The sequence below is a fragment of the Cyprinodon variegatus genome, unplaced genomic scaffold (genome assembly GCF_000732505.1).
Source record: "Cyprinodon variegatus isolate N-32 unplaced genomic scaffold, C_variegatus-1.0 Scaffold435, whole genome shotgun sequence".
Classification (NCBI taxonomy): domain Eukaryota; kingdom Metazoa; phylum Chordata; class Actinopteri; order Cyprinodontiformes; family Cyprinodontidae; genus Cyprinodon; species Cyprinodon variegatus.
In genome coordinates, this window is record NW_015150888.1 from 384,055 (window position 1) to 405,195 (window position 21,141).

The 21,141-nt window shown below is 39.6% G+C and overlaps 1 protein-coding gene across 1 annotated transcript in view; it reads left to right on the forward strand.

The window, feature by feature from the left end:
• Nucleotides 1-21,141, forward strand: part of unc80 (unc-80 homolog, NALCN activator) — an 88,546-nt gene that overhangs the window by 31,617 nt on the left and 35,788 nt on the right. The window contains exons 19-41 of the mRNA XM_015388797.1: nt 139-347; nt 1,653-1,759; nt 2,559-2,652; nt 6,310-6,482; nt 6,564-6,776; nt 6,859-6,994; nt 8,344-8,477; nt 9,226-9,403; nt 9,485-9,694; nt 10,958-11,055; nt 11,435-11,635; nt 11,706-11,813; nt 11,926-12,064; nt 12,145-12,326; nt 12,525-12,656; nt 15,626-15,812; nt 15,896-16,027; nt 16,316-16,459; nt 17,658-17,758; nt 18,874-18,960; nt 19,043-19,226; nt 19,309-19,403; nt 19,682-19,771. Coding sequence (XP_015244283.1) covers nt 139-347; nt 1,653-1,759; nt 2,559-2,652; nt 6,310-6,482; nt 6,564-6,776; nt 6,859-6,994; nt 8,344-8,477; nt 9,226-9,403; nt 9,485-9,694; nt 10,958-11,055; nt 11,435-11,635; nt 11,706-11,813; nt 11,926-12,064; nt 12,145-12,326; nt 12,525-12,656; nt 15,626-15,812; nt 15,896-16,027; nt 16,316-16,459; nt 17,658-17,758; nt 18,874-18,960; nt 19,043-19,226; nt 19,309-19,403; nt 19,682-19,771 — 3,334 coding nt within the window. The remainder of the gene's footprint in view (nt 1-138; nt 348-1,652; nt 1,760-2,558; nt 2,653-6,309; nt 6,483-6,563; nt 6,777-6,858; nt 6,995-8,343; nt 8,478-9,225; nt 9,404-9,484; nt 9,695-10,957; nt 11,056-11,434; nt 11,636-11,705; nt 11,814-11,925; nt 12,065-12,144; nt 12,327-12,524; nt 12,657-15,625; nt 15,813-15,895; nt 16,028-16,315; nt 16,460-17,657; nt 17,759-18,873; nt 18,961-19,042; nt 19,227-19,308; nt 19,404-19,681; nt 19,772-21,141) is intronic.

The window sequence follows — 21,141 nt, forward strand, 5'->3', positions numbered from 1 at the left end:
TTTTTTTTTTTTTTTTTTTATTTCCAATCACAAAACCTGTTCTTTGCTAGCAATAATAACCCAACAAATTTCCCTCCATACATTTGTTGAACAAATTTTCAAAACCTGCCTTGCTTCCTCTCCTCTACGTGCGGCTAGTGACGAACAGATCCCGGGCGCCCTCCTTGGCAGGAAGGACTTCTGGAGGAAGATGTTCAAGTCCCAGAGTGCCGCCAGCGACACCAGCAGCCAGTCAGAGCAGGACACTTCGGAATGCACCACGGCGCATTCTGGCACCACCACCGACCGCCGTTCTCGTTCCAGATCCCGACGCATTTCGCTCCGCAAGAAACTCAAACTCCCCATAGGCAAGTCCAACATTCTCTGATAGTCTAGTTTAAAACAAAGGTTTTTTGTTTTATCTTAAAGCAAATGACCAAGTTTTCTTGATTTCAGCAGCAGTTTGCTCTCCCATGACCATATGTTTGATATCTGTACTGTTTGTCCAACATCCCGTCATCCCGAAAGGTCGGATCATTACATCTCTTCAATCCTCTGTCTGTCCCTTTGTGTGCCTTAGCATGCCGTAGGACCGCCCGCCTTCCAATCACTCGCTCTGTTTTACGTATGTGGACATGGATCCATCCTCATATCTTCTTTTTATCATGTCTGCTTGTCTTTGTCATGTGTACCCCATGTGTGCACGCTGCTCCAGTTTGGAATCAACTTTGTAAAAATATAAAACATCCATTTTCTTAGCTCATTTTTTTCTTTTTATTTATCTATACATGTTCCGCATGACTAAACCTACCTTTTAGTTTGTCAATCATTTGTTTTATGACCATATGATCCCATGCTATACTTCAAAAAATGCCATAAAGCTGGAAAAGAAGTGTCTTTTGAGCATTAAAATAGACATATATATAGATATATATATCTATATATATATATTATCAGTTTGCTAAGTAATGAAAATGTTTACCCGACTAATTTGTTTGTTCAGGTAACTAGGCACATCCAAGCAGTTCTGTTGCCTCTTGTGGCTTTCCACGTTTCATAACAGTGGTACCTTACCTAATTTTAGTGGGCTGAGGGGTGAACCCTGTAGAACACCACTTATAATTGTCAAATTTGCAATTCACAATTTTTGAATTAAATGGAAAATCTTCTATTGTGTGTCTTGTAAACCCTTCATTTTACTGATGGATCCCAAACTGCCACCGCTATCAAGATATTGTTAATCAGTTTAAATGTTGGAGCATTAAAAGCTTCTCTATTTTTATAATTAGCAATCTTCTCTTAGTTTTATGACCTTTGAGATTTACTGTATAGTTTCAGAAATAACTACATACTTATTCAGGTACTTTACTGTGTTGTTCTCAGTCTAAATGGTTACATGTATGTCACATTCAAGTAGGGAAAATAGATGATAAAAAGTAAAGAGGCTAAGGGGAGAACCCTGCGGAACACCACTTAAATTTGACAAATATCTGATCCATGTTTTAAAATGTATTTTCCAAAAGGAACCTGAAGTATCCTTATGTGTTATTCTGTTTCCTTTCAGTTTGACCCCGCATGCTTATATTTCTGTTTTACCTTAAAAGCAGTTGATGAATTCAAAGTTCAATGTCTTCGTTAGCTGTATCAGATGTTTGTTTTCTGGATTTCTTCAGGGAACTGGCTAAAGCGCTCCTCCCTGTCTGGCCTGACCGATGGGGTGGAGGACCTGCTGGACATCAGCTCAGTGGATCGCCTGTCCTTCATAAGACAGAGCTCAAAGGTCAGCAGGAGCAACAGCCTTATCTGTAACTTCAGATATAAAGATCCTGTTCCTGTGTCTTATATTTTTTGTAGATTTGTGGTCATAATTTTGTCCAAAACCTGTAATCATACTATGGGAGCTTTGTAAGAAAGCTCAGCGGTATGGGGTAAATTATGTCCAATTATTGTTGCATTGCTTGTAAATTTTGAGAATAGGTTTGCTATTTTCTCAGATATATTTTTTTTTTTAACGAATTACATATTTTCATGTTTTTTGAGGAGTTGATAAACATGTAAAGATTTTACAATTAAAATGCTTGATTTTTTTTATAAGCAATTGACAAATTGTATAAGTTTGAAAAAAATTTAATTTCAGTTTACGTATTACATTCTTTTCAAAATGCATTATATCACCTTCTTTTAACTTCAAGCCGAATAGAAACACTTGCTCTTCACCAATAAAAATGTTGTTGCTAAGTTCAATAAGGCCAAGCCTGTCCTAGTAGTGTAAAGAAAATTATCTGTATAACTCCATTTGAAAAACAGAAATTAGAATAAAAAAATAGAAAATATGGAAATGAAATATTTTTGAAAAATTTTAATACATTTTTTTATATTTAATTAAATTAGAAAATAAATACGATAAAATAATTAGATTTAAAGATGCAATTCTGGTTGGCATTTTTTTTTCCATTGACCACTTGAACAAAAATTCACTCCATACAAATGATTTATCGCTCTCTGATAAGCGAAACATGACCAATCAGACATAATCTGGCTTTACAATGCAGATTTATATTTTTATGTTGCTGTATCAGGTGAAGTTCACAAGTGCAGTGAAGCTGTCTGAAGGGGGCGCTGCGGGGCCGGAGTACGGCAGGGACGAGGAGGAGAATTTCTTCAAGCGGCTCGGTAAATGGAGGTCTGGCAGGAGGAATCCATCCAAGCTTCACCACACAGAAGAGAAAGATGGTAGACCTCCCCCACCCTGGGATGTCCCACAATCCATCCTGCTTTCGTCTCTTTTCTTTCCTTCTGTCCCGCCCATCTCCGTTTTGTCCGAGTGCTGTCGTGTCTTGTCCTGTCTTTGCTGAGTCATGGTGGTCTGTTCTATTTTTCACCAGATCCTCCGTCTTCCCATGTCTGCTGGATAGCCTCCAGCTGCTGAATTAGTCCTCTCATCATCATAGTCTTTTTGATCATACAGTATCACTATAAGGTCTCGCTACAAGAAGTTTTCAGAAAGTTTAGAACAACAATGCAATGATTCCCCTTTTTAACCAAAATCTGATTCCACTGTGTGGGTCATCAGATGCAACTTACCTTTATAAGATCTATTGAAAATATAAATCTGCACACTTTGGGCCACAGTAAGTGGGCTATTACACAGTTAAAGTGAAACGGGATTTTAACTGGCCCCCTATAGCAGTGTTTCTCAACATTTTTTGCCTTGTGTACCCCTTCGTTCATTTTTTCATACCATTAGTACCCCTCTCAGTCAAAAGGACTGATTGTCCAAAAGTGGAGCGTACAATACCTGATTATAAAATTAAAACTATTTTAATTAACATTTTATTTTTGCATTTAATACTTAGGCATTTTTTGATTTGCATCTCACATAAAAAGCAACATAAATATGTTGCCTGAACGTTAGTAAGGAGATGAAATATATAAAAAAATTTAATTAAAACCTGTATCTATAAAACTGTAACTCCCTTATAATCATATTTAAACTCACTTGTTATGAATTTGGAACAAAAAATAGAAAAGCTCATTATCATCCGACTGACTTAATTAGTTTTACTATGTTTTCATCAAGTCATCTAACTTTGCTTCGTTAACATGTTCTCTACATCCAGTATGTTCCTCTGCTTAGTTATGTTTATCAAAGCTGTAGGTGAACTCAAACATAAGAAAAACCTACTTTTCGGTTGATAAAAGCTTGTTTAATTTTCCTACCTAAGAAATAAAATATTTTCATGCACCCCTTGCAATGCACTCGCGGATCACTAAAGGTACGCCTTGGAATCACTGCCCTGTAGGTTTATTTGTGGACTCTCTAGTGACCCCATGACCCTCACTTGTATTTATTTAACACGGGACAAGTGTAGAGGATAAGGTGACTATGAAGTAAGAATTGTACCAAAAGTGCACACACATATTACTCATAAAGCAATTTTATAAAAAAAAAAATAGACATGTAAACTACTGTTTACTTGAATAAGGTGACCAGATTTCTGAAATCATATCTTGGGGCATTTCCAGCCTGTAGATAAAAAGAAATACATCTCACCAAGAAGAAATTAAGAAACTGGAACAGTAATGGTTGCATTCATTTTTAAATATTTACAGTATTCATATTTAAACAACAAAAATCAAGTATAAAAGCCAGGAACGTGCCTCTCTCCACTGTTAGTATTTCATAAACTTAAGTAAAATGAATAAATCAATAGTTTTATTAATAGAAAACTAGGATTGTGTGTCTGGGTTGGAGGAAAGGGGTGGGAGTGGATGGGTTATCAGGGCTTTTCAATTTTATGGGGCCTAAAGAGCTCTGCTGTCCTCTAAGAGGGAAAAGAAAGAGTATAATATAAACATTTAACCTATGTCTTGAGCTGTCTGCGGAGACTGTTCTCCTGCCTCCTCAAAACAGCACAACACATTCTGTTCACATCTACATACCTATCATGAGAATTGGGTAACATTTAGCAAAAACAAGTACCGGTAATGGTCAAAGCTCCGGGTAAAGGATGATATATGTGTATTACTGTCAATTGATCGCATCAGGGGCCTCCGCATCTCAAAGAAGTAGATTCATTTCTCCCACTATGCACAGCTACTTCCTGATATTCAGGCAGCTCTTTATCTTTCCTTCCATACTGTACAAGCTGATTAATCGAGGTGTGTCTTGGTGGTTACTGAGGTCTGTTACTTATTCTGGTATATTATGATCAAATATATTATCTCCCTGAAGTGTAGCCAATCTCAGGCAGTTTACTTTGTGAGGTTGACGCCATCCTCAAAGTGACAGAAGCTGGCGTGTGGGTAGCGCAGAGGTTAGTGCGCATGACCCATGTACAGAGGCCTTAGTCCTTGGCATGGCTCAACAGAGTTCTTTGACTGCATGTCTCTCCACCTCATGTCTCTCATACCCCCTTTCCTGCCAGCCTATTGTCAGAAAAATGAACCACTAGTGCTGTAAAAACTCAAGAAAAAGTGGCAAAGCTGACATGAGAGCACAATTGAGTAGGAGAGAATTTCTGGGTGAATAAAAAGCAAGAAAAGTAGCCTGAAAAAAAAAACAAAAAACCAGACAACATGGGAAAACTTACATGGGAAGCCAAAAAAAACACGAGGAACCAGCACTGAGGAACTGCACAGGGAGAGTATATATAGGAGACTAAACAAAGACGAGACTAATGAGCTGATTGGGAGCAGGTGTGAACAGAGACTTCTAGAAAGGAGCTAGAGAAAAGGAGAACAACACAAGAGGGCAACCAAGAAAAACCTGAGAATTTAAATATTTCCAGAAAACACCACAAAATAGGAATTAAAACTAGAAAACAAAAAAAAACATATATCAAAGGGAAGCTGAAAACTCAAAAGAAAAGACTGGGACCATGGTATTAAATCTGCATGCATAAAAAAATTCAAAATGCGAGTGGAGAGAAGCTTACATGCGTGTATTTTAAATAAAACAGATCATATGAGTATTTATTATGCGCGTGCACGTTTGGCAGAAAACTGACTTCATAATCCATAATGCTGCAAAGGCGAAAACGTGTTGTGAGTCGATTGCATGCAAATCTAGATGTACATCATCAAGGATAATATAATTAATTGTTTCCGACACACAAGTGTACTAATCAAGCAATAGATGCAGAAAATACATGTTTAAACTTATATTTTTCAAAAAAGTCAAACCTATTGCTGAAAATATTTCCATTTTGTATTTTTTCCCCTTTTGGACCTTTCTGTGGGAGTCATATCTTAAAAAGCTCAAAATAACCAGACATTATTTTAATAAGTTCTTGTGTTGTTCTGCATGCCCCTTTTTTTATCAAAAGGACGCACCAGATGTTCTTGAAACCCCGGAATTGTTTCTAAATACCTCATCTCTTGAAGACCATCTTTCTGCTGCTGAGCATATTTCCATGCCAGTTCAAGCATGATGCTGTTGGTGCTCCCTCTGTCTCTTCTGTGGTGATGTGGTGGTGGTATTTTCCAGTGCCTAAGAAAAGACGGTATCGTCTGCATACAGCTTGATCTCCGTAAAGCTGTGCTCACACTTGTCATTTTCTTTGGATGCTATTTAAACAAAAGTATCACTGAGCATCCTTTGGCAGCCCTACTTACCCACAGTAAAAAAGAAAAGAAATACATTATTCAAGTGTAAGCTCAGCATGTGGCTGTATCATCTCTCACTCATTTTTCCATTAATAATTGTTAAATGTAACAGAAAGCCATCTTGCCTTATACAACTTGAAATCCTCACTGAAGTTTTTCCTCTGATAAAGTTCTTATCACCTGCTCTTTTGTACCGCCTTTCATCTGTATCTCGTTCTCCAGGACCTCATGGTTTTCAGGAGCGTTTAGCAGCTAGTCAAGAGGCCATGAAAAACAAGAACGTGGTGAATCTGGGCGCGATCCGGCAGGGAATGAAGCGCTTCCAGTTTCTCCTAAACTGCTGTGAGCCAGGAACCATTCCCGATGCCTCCATCCTTGCTGCCGCTTTAGATTTGGTACTCCTTACTCTGAATGTAGTGTTAAATGTCAAAATCAATCTGTTCATACTTTTTTTTTTACTTATTTTCTCATTTTAGGAGGCTCCAGTTGTGGCCCGTGCTTCCCTTTTCCTAGAATGTGCCAGATTCGTCCACCGTTGTAACCGTGGGAACTGGCCAGAGTGGATGAAGGGCCACCATGTTAACATCACCAAAAAGGGCCTATCCAGGGGTCGGTCGCCAATAGTGGGCAACAAAAGAAACCAGAAGCTCCAGTGGAACGCTGCCAAACATTTCTGCCAGTGGGGAGATGTGAGTTTAACGTACATGGAATGGTCCTGGTGACAATGGGAAATGAGCCTTCGATCACAGTTTCTGTGTTTTATCTTCTTAGGCTATCGGCACAAGGCTCAGTGAGCTCTGTCACTCGGACAGCGAGAGTCCCGCCAACATTCTGGGTTATATTTATGACGAAGAGACTAAGCGCAGAATGAGAAAAGAAGATGAGGAAGAGGATTATCTGGAGGACAGTAAGGAACATCAGAACACTTTCTAAGTACAAACCTAATACGGCCTAGTCAAAGTACAAAGCTAGTATGGCCAAGTCAAAGTACGGACCAGTACAGACCTAGTATGGCCTAGTCAAATTAAGGACCTAGTACAGCCTAGTCAAAGTAAAGACCTAGTACGACCTAGTCAAAGTATGGACCAGTACAGACCTAGTATGGCCTAGTCAAAGTACAGACCTAGTATGGCCTTGTAAAAGTGTAGACCTAGTACAGTTTTGTTAAAGTACAGACCTAGTACGCCCTGGTCAAAGTACAGACNGTACAGACCTAGTATGGCCTTGTAAAAGTGTAGACCTAGTACAGTTTTGTTAAAGTACAGACCTAGTACGCCCTGGTCAAAGTACAGACCTAGTACATCCTAGTCAAAGAACAGACCTAGTAAGGCCTAGTCAACATATGGACCTATTAAGGCCTACTGTAGTCAAATTACAGACCTAGTAAGGCCTAGTTAAAGTGCATACCTAGCAAGGTCTAGTCAACATATGGACCGAGTACAGCTTATTTAAAGTAGGGACTTAATATGGCCTAGTCAAAGACCTAGTACAACTTAGTCAAAGTACAGACTAGTACAACCTAGTCAAAGTATGGCCTAGTACAACCTAGTCAAAGTACGGCCTAGTACAACCTAGTCAAAGTACAGACCTAGTAAGGCCTAGTCAACATACGGTCATAGTACCACCTAGTGAGAGGAAAGACCCAGTATGGCCTAGTCAAAGTACAAACCTAGTACAGCCTAGTCAAATTAAAGACCTAGTAAAGCCTAGTCAAAGTATGGACATAATACGGCCTATTCTAAATGCATACCTTAATTTATCTGAGAATAAGTTTAAAGGGCTTACAAATTATTGCTTGAAGATACAAATTGATGTTTGAAGATTCCTTCCATACTTTTGACTATGTATGGAGTAAATTTTGTTTCATTATTGTTGCAAGTGGATAACAAGTCTTGCACATGGAAATGGGGAAAAAATGGTAAAATAAAATTTGGAAAAAAAAAATGCACTCTAGAAATCAAAGTAATTAAAGCACGAGGTACTTTGTATATGCATAGACTTTTACCATAAGCCATGTATCAAGAACATTAACTTGGGTATATCATTGATAAGTACACAAAAGGTAAACTGAAAGTATACTTCTTTGTTCAGTTTTAATTTGAATACTTTGAGTATACTTGCAAAGACTACTTTCTGGAAAACATTGTCTGTGTTATACTCTGAAAAATTAGCTTTATTTTAAATTCAACATTTCTGAATTAACTTATAATGCACATTTTATTGTTTGTAAGTTTAAAATAATTTTTTTATCCACAGACACGGTTAATCCCACAAAATGCGGCTGCCCTTTTGCTCTAAAGATGGCCGCCTGTCAGTTGTTGTTGGAAATCACCACCTTCCTGCGAGAGACGTTCCCCTGCCTACCCCGCCCTCGAACCGAGCAGCTTGCGGTAATTCTTTTAATGTTCTAAAGGAGAAGCCTGTGTATGGTGTGAATTTTGTTACATCATTGTTGCAAAAAAATGTTTTGTAAATGGAAATAAAAAATATATGCTTTTCTTGAAAAATAATTTAGAAAGAATAAATATTTTGTTAATGGAAAGTTAAAAAAAGAAATACGCATTTTTAAATGATAATTTCCATATTTTAGAAAACGATTTTTATTTAAAAAATTGGAATTTTAAGCAATGAAACTTAAAAAAAATCTTAAAAAATCATAATAAAAAAAACTTTTTGAGAATAACTTTGTTTTTCTGTTGATTTTTTTTATTTGTTGTTTTCAAATAATTTTCTTTTTCAAAATAAAATTTTTCTTTTTTTAGATTTTATATTTTCAAATTTTTCTCCTTCAGATTAAAGGTTTTCTTTATTTCAAGCACTCTCTTTTGATACAAATTCTTACATTTTACACTCAAATAATTTGAATTTTGCAAAAACAAAATGAATAATAATTAGGAAAATAGGAAATATTTCAAAATAATTGCTTGAAAATAAAAAAAATGTGACAAATAATTAAAAAGAAAAATAGTAATCATCTGAAAAAATAAAATCTGAAGTCAGCAAAGTTAGTCCAAATGTTTTTCAGTCAAGAAGTTTTTAAAATCTTCATTTTTGAATCCCCTGCAACAATAATGGAGAAACATTCACTCCATGCTGTCATATCAACACAACTGAGCGACATTAATGTGTTTGATGAAGGACCTGGACAGCTGCCGTCTGCGTCTGGACCCGGAGCTGGGCCGCCATCGCTACGAGAGGAAGATCAGCTTTGCGGGAATCCTGGATGATGAAGATGGGCATGACTCTCTCAACAGCAGCAGCCACACTCTGAAGTCTGACACGACGGGAGAGGAGAAGAAGACCCAGGAGCCTCAGGGTGAGACTACAGCAGCCCTGGTTTTATCGAACTGCTTCCTTTTGATGGTAGGTAATCTCTGTTACTCCTGTCGCTTCCCAGCACCTGTCAGGAAGATTCGAATCGGAGGCGCTCGGTTGCTTCAGATCAAAGGGGCCCGCAGTTTCCGTGTGAAAAAGGGGGGGTCCCTCTCTTCGATCCGCCGTGCGGGGAGCCTGAAGAGCACCAAGCTGTCTCGGCAGGACTCCGAGTCGGAGAACGAAGAAGGGCTGCTGTCACAAACGCAGAGCAGGGACACCGTCACTGACATCGGTGAGGTTGAGATGAAACACCAGGCTCAGCTTGAAGACTTGTACAAAGCTGCTGTCTGATGTCACACTTCAAAGGTTTTTAGAGGTTAAAGCAAAGAGGGGAAAACACTTTGAAATGTGTTTTCTTCTAATTTACACCATAGAAGAAGCAACTTAAATTAGTTAAGTAAAATATGTACTTTACACTGTTTGATGTTGGTATTTTTTGTGGATTAATATATACAATCGGATATAATGTTCACTTATTCAACATAATATGGTGTAAAAAAAAGACTTTCCAATTCTAAATCAAGTCTAATTAATTCATAGAAGTTGATTCATATACTCAAAGATTTAGTCAGGGCTGTCTAGGCTAGACTAAAATAATCATTTTTAATGTCGACCTTTTGATAGACATTTGGGTTCCCTTCCCCTGGGTTCTGTCCAGCACATTGTATCTCTGCTTCTGTCTCCTTGAACCCCAGTCGGCCTCAGCAGATGGCCGCTCACACTGAGCCTGGTTCTGCTGGAGGTTTCTTCCTGTTAAAAGGGAGTTTTTCCTCTCCACTGTCGCTACAAGCATGCTTAGTGTGAGGGAGTGCATTCGAGTCAATGAGTCGATGCAATCAACTGGTTTTCCTTAGATAGAATCAATTTGATTGTATGATCTGGTGAACTTTTAAGTGCCTTGCGATGACATGTGTTGTGAATTGGCACTATAGAAATAAACTGAATTGATTTAAATTGAATTTCAATGCAACCGGTTACACTGAAAGTTCCCAAAGTTAAACTGAAAAAATGAAGATATGCTGAATTTAAAGAGCAAAACAGCTGCAGAAAGTGTATTTGTAAACATGTGTGTAGTGAATTTGCAACCAAAGATGTATTTAAAATGCAAATTTGAAAAAAAAAATTCAGTCCAGTTATGAAAATTTGAAAAAAAATATTTACTCTAAAAGGGTTTTTAAGGGTAAGTTTGCCGTTCTCTCAGTTTTTTTTTTATTATTTTTTCCCTTTTTTACCCCATTTTCTGTTTCAAGTAATAGGCGTTAGCATCTTATCTACTTTGTTTGCATTTTTGACGTATTCTCCTGCTGCCAGTTTTTCTTCTGATTCAACAAATGATAAAATTATTTTCAGTATTTCTATCTGATAGTTTAGATAAAATTAACTTTTTATGTGATATCTTTTCTTGATATCAGCGTTGTAGTGTTTTTATTTAATTTTATACAGTGTATGGCAGTTTTCTTCCATTTTTAATGAGTCTTCATGTTTAATGTTGCAGGAAGTCCCTTCAGCACCAGTGAACCCAGCATTGAGCCTGAGGGCCAGGGCTCAGGAGGAGCTGAAGACAACTACCATCGCAACATGTCCTGGCTCCATGTATGTCCATCAACCTCAGCTGTTGGTCCTACTGTCTGTCTTCTATGGAGTGAACTTTGTTCCATTATTGTTGTAAAGAACATGTTTTCTTAATGTGAATTTAAGAAAAAAATATTCAGTCCAAAAAAAAGCTTAATGAGACTAAATTGGCTGTTTTCTTAGATTTTATTTTTTCAGTGTTTCTTTTTTTATATATATAAAATTAAGGAAAATAGCAAAGTGACTATCGATTTGATTAAAATTTTCAGTGTTTAATTTCCTGATTTATGTTTCTTTCTCTTTTATTTCCATTTACAAAGCATGTTCCTTGCAAAATAAAGGAACCAAATTCACTCTGTATCTGACTCCCTCCCTGTCGTCCGTCTCTGTTTCCTTACAGATAATGATTCTGCTGTGTAACCAGCAGAGTTTCATCTGCACACACGTAGACTTCTGTCACCCACGTTGCTACCAGCATCACGGCCGCTCCTGTGCCCGTCTTGTCCGCGCCATCAAGCTCGTTTACGGTGAGACGGTGGACAGCCTGAGAGAGGACAGTGCCTCTGGTGCCCCTGGTGGACGCGCAAAGAAGAACAAGGAGGTAAAAAGCAAGAGCTATTGAAGGTTAGAGTACGGCGTGGGCTTTCTAAAAAGTGTGATTTTCCATGTAGTGTTCAGATAAATCCTGCCTGAGGACTCCCTCCATGAAGAGGAAACCTACCGACTCCAACGCAGAAGGGAAGAAGGACACCGGCATGCTCAAGTACATCCGCAACCAGGTTAGCTGGCTTTCTCAAGTAGTTTCAACTCAATCAAAATTTTATTTTATAACAATTACAACAATAAAATCAAGTAAAAGAAGTAAAACAAATCATCCGTGATTCTTTTCAGGTGATGAGTTTGTCCCCAGCTCCTCTTTCACTGCTGATAAAGGCTGCCCCGATTCTCACTGATGACATGTATGGAGACATTCAGCCCGCCGCCTGGGAGCTGCTGCTTAGCGTTGACGAGCATATGGCGGCTGCAGCTGGTTAGTCGACACTCTGGAGCGAAAACTTTGCCCTTCAGCTCATACAAATACTAACATTTACCCTTTTCACGCTCCTTCAGCCGCCATGTTCCTCCTCTGCGCCGTCAAGGTCCCCGACGCAGTGACCGAAATGATGATGGCGGAGTTCCAACACCAGGAGGCCTGTCAGCGCATCAACTCCGTCCTAAAGTTCTACACACTGTGGCGTTTCCGCTATCAGGTGTGGCCTCGGATGGAGGAGGGAGCCCAGCAGATCTTCAAAGTATGGAGTACCCAGAGTGTACACAAAACGAAATTCCTTTACGTGCAGCTTTTCGACAGTGAATGAGCAGCAGCTTAGCAGTGAAGAGGAACATTTCTATTTATAAAGTGCAGCAGTGATGAAAATGTAAACCAATGGTGCAAAAGGCATTGATGTGATAACCAATCTTTCTGACCACTTCTGTGCTGTTTCTATCAGATCCCTCCACCAAGCATCAACTTCACTCTGCCGTCTCCAATCCTTGGCATGCCCTGCGTCCCCATCTTCGACCCCCCCTGGGTGCCGCAGACCACTGGCAGCGTCCAGGACCCGATTAACGAAGACCAGTCTGTACGCACAGATGGGTTACTTTTACATTTTTTTAACAGGAATTTAACAAACTCTCTTTTGATTCTGATGACGACCTTTCAAGCACACATTACATACTATAATTCGTATCTATGAACTGTCTTTGTTTTTAGTTGCCCACATTAATTCCATCAGTCCATACCATAGTAAGTTGGCATCTCTGTCTGAGTGTTTGGGCTGATGCATCTTGTTAACTCAGGTCAACGAGAACATGAGAGGAGACTGGTCCTATCTTGTGCTGCATCTTTCATCGTCGGGAAAGTCATCCAGCACTTGCTTTGACTGAATAAAGAGTGGAAAAAAATAACAGCATGCATCAGGCGTACAGACGTGTTTACTGTTGTGCTGTTCATGCATGGTTTCATCAACCGAGAATGGCTGAATGTTGATTGTATCATGTGTTTAGAGGTTCTGTATGGAGAGATACCAAAGCACTTTGAGGGATACAGTAACTTTCACCCAGTTTGTCCCTACGAACATGTCCTTAAAGGTGATAGCTACAAGTTTTAACCAGTAGGTGGCGTTCTCAAGCTCACCCACTCTGTTTCCGTTCTGTTTGCCGGTGGGTAGGTCCCTTAATGCTAATACTAACCCAACCATACATTTACTTGCCTTTTTTTTTTTGCTCACTCAAAAGGATCCACGATTCATTGAATATCTCAGCCTAAATACGTTATCATTTTTCTGTTAGCTTAAAAATTGCAGCTTGTGACGTGTAAAAAACACATCACTACTTCAAAATTAAAATTCCATGTTATATTTTCCACTCATAGAGGTCACCATCTTTTTCGCCTGCACAATGCCTGCTGGGTTAATGAATGAGTTAGGTGTTACTTAAAGAAAACCTACGAACAACAGGACAGCTAACATTACCAGAGTTGTTTTTTAACGCATTTGCAAGGTATAAATATAGACATTGCATCACCGCCCCAAAGTTTTCATGAGCTATATATGAGATATTTGTTGAAGTAAACAAATGTGATCAATTTGTGATCTACTGTTTACTATATTAGCTATACCTAACACAATTAGCAGAAGCTAACATAAGAATCAAATCGGAAGATAATGTTTACGGTGACAATGAAGCCTCTCCATTCGTGAAAAATTTTCCCAATGCTAACCGTCAAGAGTCTCAGTTGGAAACTGGGGCTCTTTGTAACATAGCTCCATATCTGGGTAAAGCCGGGCATACACTGTGCGATTTTTTCAATCGTTGCACGCAGCTACAGTTCACGCTGTACGACAAAACCCTGCGGTTTCGTCCAACAGTTTGAGTTCACAGTTAACGATGTATGTGCAACACGACGCTCTGATGCGATCTCTCTGATCAAACTCTACGTCTAAAAACGACGTGGGACTTAGCTCCGCAGTGAGATGGAGCTACTCTGACTCGTCTATCCGGAAGCCAAATGAGTAGAAGAGGAATATGAAGCTCACTAGAGAGAAACGCGATGCCTTGGCAATTTGTGCAATTTTGTGCTGAAAGCCCTAAAAAGAAAAGGCGATAACGTATTTGGACAAATACATGGCTGAGCAAACCTGGCTACTATGGTATGTCAATTTTACAGAACGAACTTCCCTTGTTTGCGCATGCCCACTGAACAATTTTCTTCCGACCTTACGATTCCTAATCAGGAGTTGGTCGTGAGAGGCTGATCGCCCCTCATTACCACCTGTACACTACACGACGCACGATCAGACTGAAAGTCGGGCGGATTGGAAAATTCTCGCACGACTGGAAAGTCGCCCCAAAAAGGGCAAAAAATCGCAGTGCAAGCCCGGCTTAAGCATCTCTTAGCACCTAGCAGCATCCACACAAACACCAGCTTCTTCGGGTAACTTCCTTAGTTTGGTCTTCCTCAATCTTTATAATGTTATCAGTTTCAATGTATTCCAGTTCAAACTGAAAAGGTTTAACGTTACTAATTCTGCTTTGACAAAATGGAGCTAGCGCTACAGGAGCTAGCATACATCATTTAACCAGAATGCATTGCAGCAACATGGTGACATCTGTGTAACAACATATTATTTAAAACATATTTAAATTTTTGAAAATTAATCACCTTACGATATCTTTACTAATTTGAAAATGGATCCCTTTAAGTCGGCACCAATGCTATAAAAAACCTTGACCGATTTTCCCGCTTCTTTTGCCTCTAGCTTGTTTTACTTGAATCCGACTTCAACTCAGCATTCCTATTGGTACCGAATCCTTTCTTGGCATCTTAACCAGAAGTAAACATTTATATATTTTGGACCCATCAAAATATATTAAACAGTTATTTATATACTTTCACTAAAATCAACACTTTTATCCTGCACCACACTTGATGCACTGTGGGTGTATTATTTTTATTATTTTAAATGACCTATTTGGATTAAAAAAGTTGTAGCTGTGACCTTTACTAGAGATGGTTTTTCAAAATCTCCGCCCTGGCAGTTCAGGCCAAAGCTGAACAAATACTATTTTTGGGTTGAAACTAACGCATACAGCCCTGAACACACCATCCCGCCATTCCACATGGCGGTAACTGTATTTAGAAACAAAAGGAAGATTAATAAAATAGAAGAGGATATTAATGTTAGATTAATCAAATTTTATTTATTTAGATTTTTTTAATAAAAATTACAGAATAAAATCTGATTATAACTTCAAAAGTCAAGATGGCCTACAACGAATGTTCAGCTATATGGCTTAAGTTAGCCATTTAGCTATGGTGCGTTCAGTGACTGTTAGAGGATTTTAAAGTGCGGGGAATTGACAGTTTGGTGCTTCCCTAAACTTTGTTCAATGCTTTTTTTTGTTCAGGATGGGTCTGAGGCCAGTGTTCTGGAGGGGAGTTACTGTCCTGTCTCCTCCAGTCATATAAAAGAAAAAGAAACATTTCTTACAACAGCTGTGCCTGCTTTCCAGAACGGTTTGAACCTACTTGGGGCTGTTTTCTGTTTAGAAATCCTTTTCCGCGCGAGCCGTGTCGCGCTCCCACCAGCGAGCCGAGCACATCCTGAAGAATCTGCAGCAAGAGGAGGAAAAGCGGCGCCTAGGCCGCGAGGCTAGCATCATCACAGCCATCCCGGTGGCTCAGGAGGCCTGCTATGAGCCCACCTGCAGCCCTCCACCAGAACAGGAGGAAGAAGGTGGTAGCTGCCGGCTGCACAGGTGGTGGATTTAAAGGTCGGCTCTCTGACTGCCTGTTGTTTTTCCACATTGATCCCGCCAGCAGAAGAAGTGGTGAACCTCACAGCCCGCCGTCTTTCCGTCAGCCCGTCCTGCGCTTCCAGTAACTCTCACAGGAATTACTCGTTTCGCCGAGGTTCGGTCTGGTCCGTCCGCTCCATGGCGAGTGCAGAAGGTATGAAGATAAAAAAAAAAAAAACATTTAGTCTTCTTTCCCTTCCTTTCTTGTATCCTTCCTCTTTTGCTTGTGTCCTTGCTACTTCATGTATTTGTTTCCTGCTTCCTTGCGTCCTACCGTTTTCCCTTCCTTCTTTTAAATCCTTACTTTGCTTCTATCTCTGGCGGTTTTCAGGTCCCAGGTGTAAATCCTGCCACTGCTAAAATGTCTGCAATGAATTCATGATCATGTCTGCTAAATATTAAAGAAAATCTGATAACCTTTAGTGGTTTGTCATTTAAACAGATGAAGAAAACACAACAGACCACACTCCTACTCACCACATGCTTCAACCGCCTCAAGCTGTCTTCCCAGCATGCATCTGTGCCGCAGTGTTACCAATAGTCCACCTCATGGAAGATGGAGAAGTCAGAGAGGATGGTGTGGCTGGTAGGTCTAAAACTAGAATTTTTTCTGTTCTACAGAAACTTTGCAGCTTTTTGAACCAGAATGCAGTTCTTGGTCGACTGCAGTTCATGTAGTGCACCACTAGATGGCAGTGAACCTTATACACTGGGTCTTTAAAATAGGAGAAACTATAGCATATCAGAGCCTATTTTTGTTTTGTATTGTGAAGAAGAAAGGTATGGAAGGAGTTTCCTCCCATCATTGATGCAAAAAACGACTTTTGTAAATTGGAATTTGAAAAAAGGAATACAATCCAGAAATTAAACTTTGAGCATTTTAATAATAAAAAAAGGTTTTGAAAGTAACTTTCCTTTTGTTTTTGTCCCCATATTTCTTTTTTCGAATAGCATTTTACAGACCACCCCAGAAGGGAAGGAAAAGTACTCTCTCTCTAAATGCCGGCATTGATCATATATATTCTTTAACTACAATAGTAAACGCCAGAAAACAAGAAATAGTCTAGTAGCTAGTAGCAGTAGTTAAGGTTCAGATTTGAAGTAAAGGATATAATAGTCTGTATATTAATGAAATTAAATTCAGTTTATTTCTATAGCGCCAATTCACAACAAATGTCATCTCAAGGCACTTTACAGTTCACCAGATCATACAGTTAAATTGATTCAAAGTTTTCTGTCTAAGGAAAACCAGTTGATTGCATCGACTAATTGGCCTCAAATACAATCCCTCACACTAAGCATGCTTGTAGTGACAGTGGAGAGGAAAAACTTCCTTTTAACAGGAAGAAACCTCAGGCAGAACCAGGCTCAGTGTGAGCGGCCATCTGCCGAGGCCGACTGGGGTTCAAAGAGACAGAAGCAGAGATAAAGGCAACTGTAAAAGGCGGCCCCGTCCAGGAAACACACAGCCAGGAAGACAAGCTCAGAGTCAACTCCCAAATCAGAGGATGAAGTCACAGTCAGAGAAACAGGACTACACTGAAAAACAGGCCAATCTCCAACATCTATAAACAAATGTGTTAATGGCAGCAGCACAGCTGATATTTCTCTCTAGGATGGTGTCAAAACCTATTGTTTGATTAAAACGATTTACAAAGCTTTGGTTCAGGAAGGATTTTTTTTTTTATTGCAACAATAGTGGAACAAATTTTATTTCATGTTTTATTAAAAAAAATTCTTGACTGTTGATTCCCTGCTTAACATTTACTGTTACTTTTCTTTAGTGAGCGCCGTCGCACAGCAAATCCTCTGGAACTGCCTTATTGAAGATCCCGCTCTGGTTCTCCGCCACTTCCTGGAGAAACTCACAGTGAGCAACAGACAGGTGGGAGAGCATTTTGAGACAAAAATTAACAATCGACAGCAAAAAATGTAAAGCTTTATTTCTTATAACATAATCGTAGCAAAAAAGCTAAATGCTAATGGTGATGATTGCTGATGACAATAGTTAAACCACACGTTTTAAGATATTTCCTTTTTTTTTATCAAGATGCACAGCTAATTTAAACTCCAGATATGGTTCATTATGGTTCTGACACGGTGGCCGGAAGGTGCAAACCAACATTACAAAATCTAAAAAAACTTTTACAAGTTCCAAAACAAATTATCATTTCAGAAAACTAATTTACATTTAAAGAATAAAAATAAAAATAAATAAAACACTTTTAAAAATTCAAAACAAATAGCATTTTAAGAAAACAAATAAAAAACATTTGAAACACTTTTACAAGTCCCAAAACAAATTATAATTTCAGGAATTCAACCGGAAAGGGTGGGTATAAACTCCGAGGCTGAACCGGTCTTGTGCGAAATTCTGCTTCTGTTCCCCCTGTCGGGTGCGCGCATTGCAGCCAGAGAGGCGGGTCTGAACATTTTCAAGTTGCTACTGATTATTTCTCGGTAAAAACAGCTAATATAATAGTGTCAACTTTGTAACATTCAGTTTAATCGGTTGCTCTTTTTACAAATTTGTAAAAAAAACTCAGGGTAGCGAGGCTTTGGACATCATCAATTTTGGCCCCTCCCCTAAATGAATCTCATCTTGACACGCGCTTCCTGGAAACACCCCCTCCATTACCCGACACCTCATCTCATAACATCACTACTGACACAAGAGGGCAACAGAGGGTAAACAAGAACTCAAATACAACCAAAAACAACTGGAAAACACAATATGGAAAGAAAACCAATAAAAACTCAGAAAGAAAACTTAAACAGAACCAAAACCATGACAACCATGTTATCTGCATTATCAGTGCAGGTTTAATGTAGGTGAGCGGTGGAATGTCAAGCGACCAAGTCAAGCTGGACCACATGTAAAATTGACTGTATTCTTGTTTGGAGTGAATGCAGCTTATGAATCAGGAGCGGTTTTCTCTTATCAATAATTGAAACTAAACTTACTTTACAAGATGTCCTTGTTTTGTGGTTTTACTCCAGGATGAGCTGATCTACATGTTGAGGAAGCTGCTGCTAAACATCGGGGATCTACCTGCGCAGACTTCTCACATCCTCTTTAACTACCTGGTAAAACATAAAATAATATCCAAACTCTGATAAATATTATATTAAAAAAAAAACTTTTTCTGAACCAGACTTCTTCTTCCAGGTGGGGCTGATCATGTATTTTGTGCGCACTCCTTGCGAGTGGGGTATGGACGCCATCTCTGCCACGCTGACCTTCCTGTGGGAGGTGGTGGGGTACGTGGAGGGGCTGTTCTTCAAAGACCTAAAGCAGACCATGAAGAAAGAGCAGTGTGAGGTCAAACTGCTCGTCACTGCGTCCATGCCAGGTCAGCACACTGACGTTTAAACTCTTTGGCGATTCAAAACATCTGGTTTATGATGATCTATTTTGTGATGGGGTCGCTTTAGGAACCAAAACCCTTGTGGTACACGGCCAGAATGAGTGTGACATCCCAACTCAGCTGCCAGTCCATGAAGACACCCAGTTTGATGCCCTATTAAAGGTAAAGACCAAACTGATTATTTTTATGGATGTTTTATTCTTATTAGGCAAAGATAGTCACCAAACTAGCCATGTGCTTGTAGCATAGTCCAGCATAAAGATGTTTACAACAATGAAATGGTTGCACAATGTGTCTGTAAGAGTTGCACTTTGGGTCGAGAATAATTTTATTCATTAACTATTTGCCCTCTTTTAGAAATGGGTGTAGAAAACTGTTTAGAAAATGCTGATGAACTATTCTCCAGTTAATTTAACTTTGCGGTTTCTTCGTTTCACCAGGAGTGCCTTGAATTCTTCAACATTCCCGAAGCAAGATCTGCTCACTACTTCCTGATGGACAAAAGATGGAACCTCATTCACTACAACAAGGTAAACCCTGCGGTTTCGTCTTACAGTTTGAGCTGTGGATGCGTGCAACGATTGAAAATATTGCACAGTGTATGCCCAGCTTAAAACTGCGCCATCTCAGGATTAATCTGGCTCCCCAAAGTCTAAAGGACAATTTGTACTTCTGACGCATAGCCTCTGCAACCGTCATATCTGTCTTTGTGCACGACCAAAGGTGGATCGAGGAGGTTCGGAAGTTCAACCACTTGTAGGATGCCTCAGATATGTTGTTTCGGAAAATAAACACTCCTGCCGGCGCCGCCGAAGAAGTTCTCTTGACCATCTGCCGAAGTTCTCGCAAGTTCTTGAATACGCTCCCCCTAGCGCTTTGGCAGGAAACTGCTGTGAATCCCTAGAAAATTCCAGACCAATGATGCAGAAGTGTACCATCAAAACTGGTTCGCGACCAGACGCAAACGACATTTGATGTGTGCGGTTGCAGAAGTATAATTCGCCCTTAAAGCTGTAGCTGCCTGCATACAACTAGCCTGGTGAGACCATCCTGATCTCGCAAGCTTTCAAGGTTTTTCTCGCAAATCAGTCTGGAGACTCTCCATTAAAGAAAATTTGGAGCCATTCACCAAACGAACGTCCAATCAGCGTTGGCTTTGAGGCGGGTTGANAAAACTCAGAAAGAAAACTTAAACAGAACCAAAACCATGACAACCATGTTATCTGCATTATCAGTGCAGGTTTAATGTAGGTGAGCGGTGGAATGTCAAGCGACCAAGTCAAGCTGGACCACATGTAAAATTGAATGTATTCTTGTTTGGAGTGAATGCAGCTTATGAATCAGGAGCGGTTTTCTCTTATCAATAATTGAAACTAAACTTACTTTACAAGATGTCCTTGTTTTGTGGTTTTACTCCAGGACGAGCTGATCTACATGTTGAGGAAGCTGCTGCTAAACATCGGGGATCTACCTGCGCAGACTTCTCACATCCTCTTTAACTACCTGGTAAAACATAAAATAATATCCAAACTCTGATAAATATTATATTAAAAAAAAAACTTTTTCTGAACCAGACTTCTTCTTCCAGGTGGGGCTGATCATGTATTTTGTGCGCACTCCTTGCGAGTGGGGTATGGACGCCATCTCTGCCACGCTGACCTTCCTGTGGGAGGTGGTGGGGTACGTGGAGGGGCTGTTCTTCAAAGACCTAAAGCAGACCATGAAGAAAGAGCAGTGTGAGGTCAAACTGCTCGTCACTGCGTCCATGCCAGGTCAGCACACTGACGTTTAAACTCTTTGGCGATTCAAAACATCTGGTTTATGATGATCTATTTTGTGATGGGGTCGCTTTAGGAACCAAAACCCTTGTGGTACACGGCCAGAATGAGTGTGACATCCC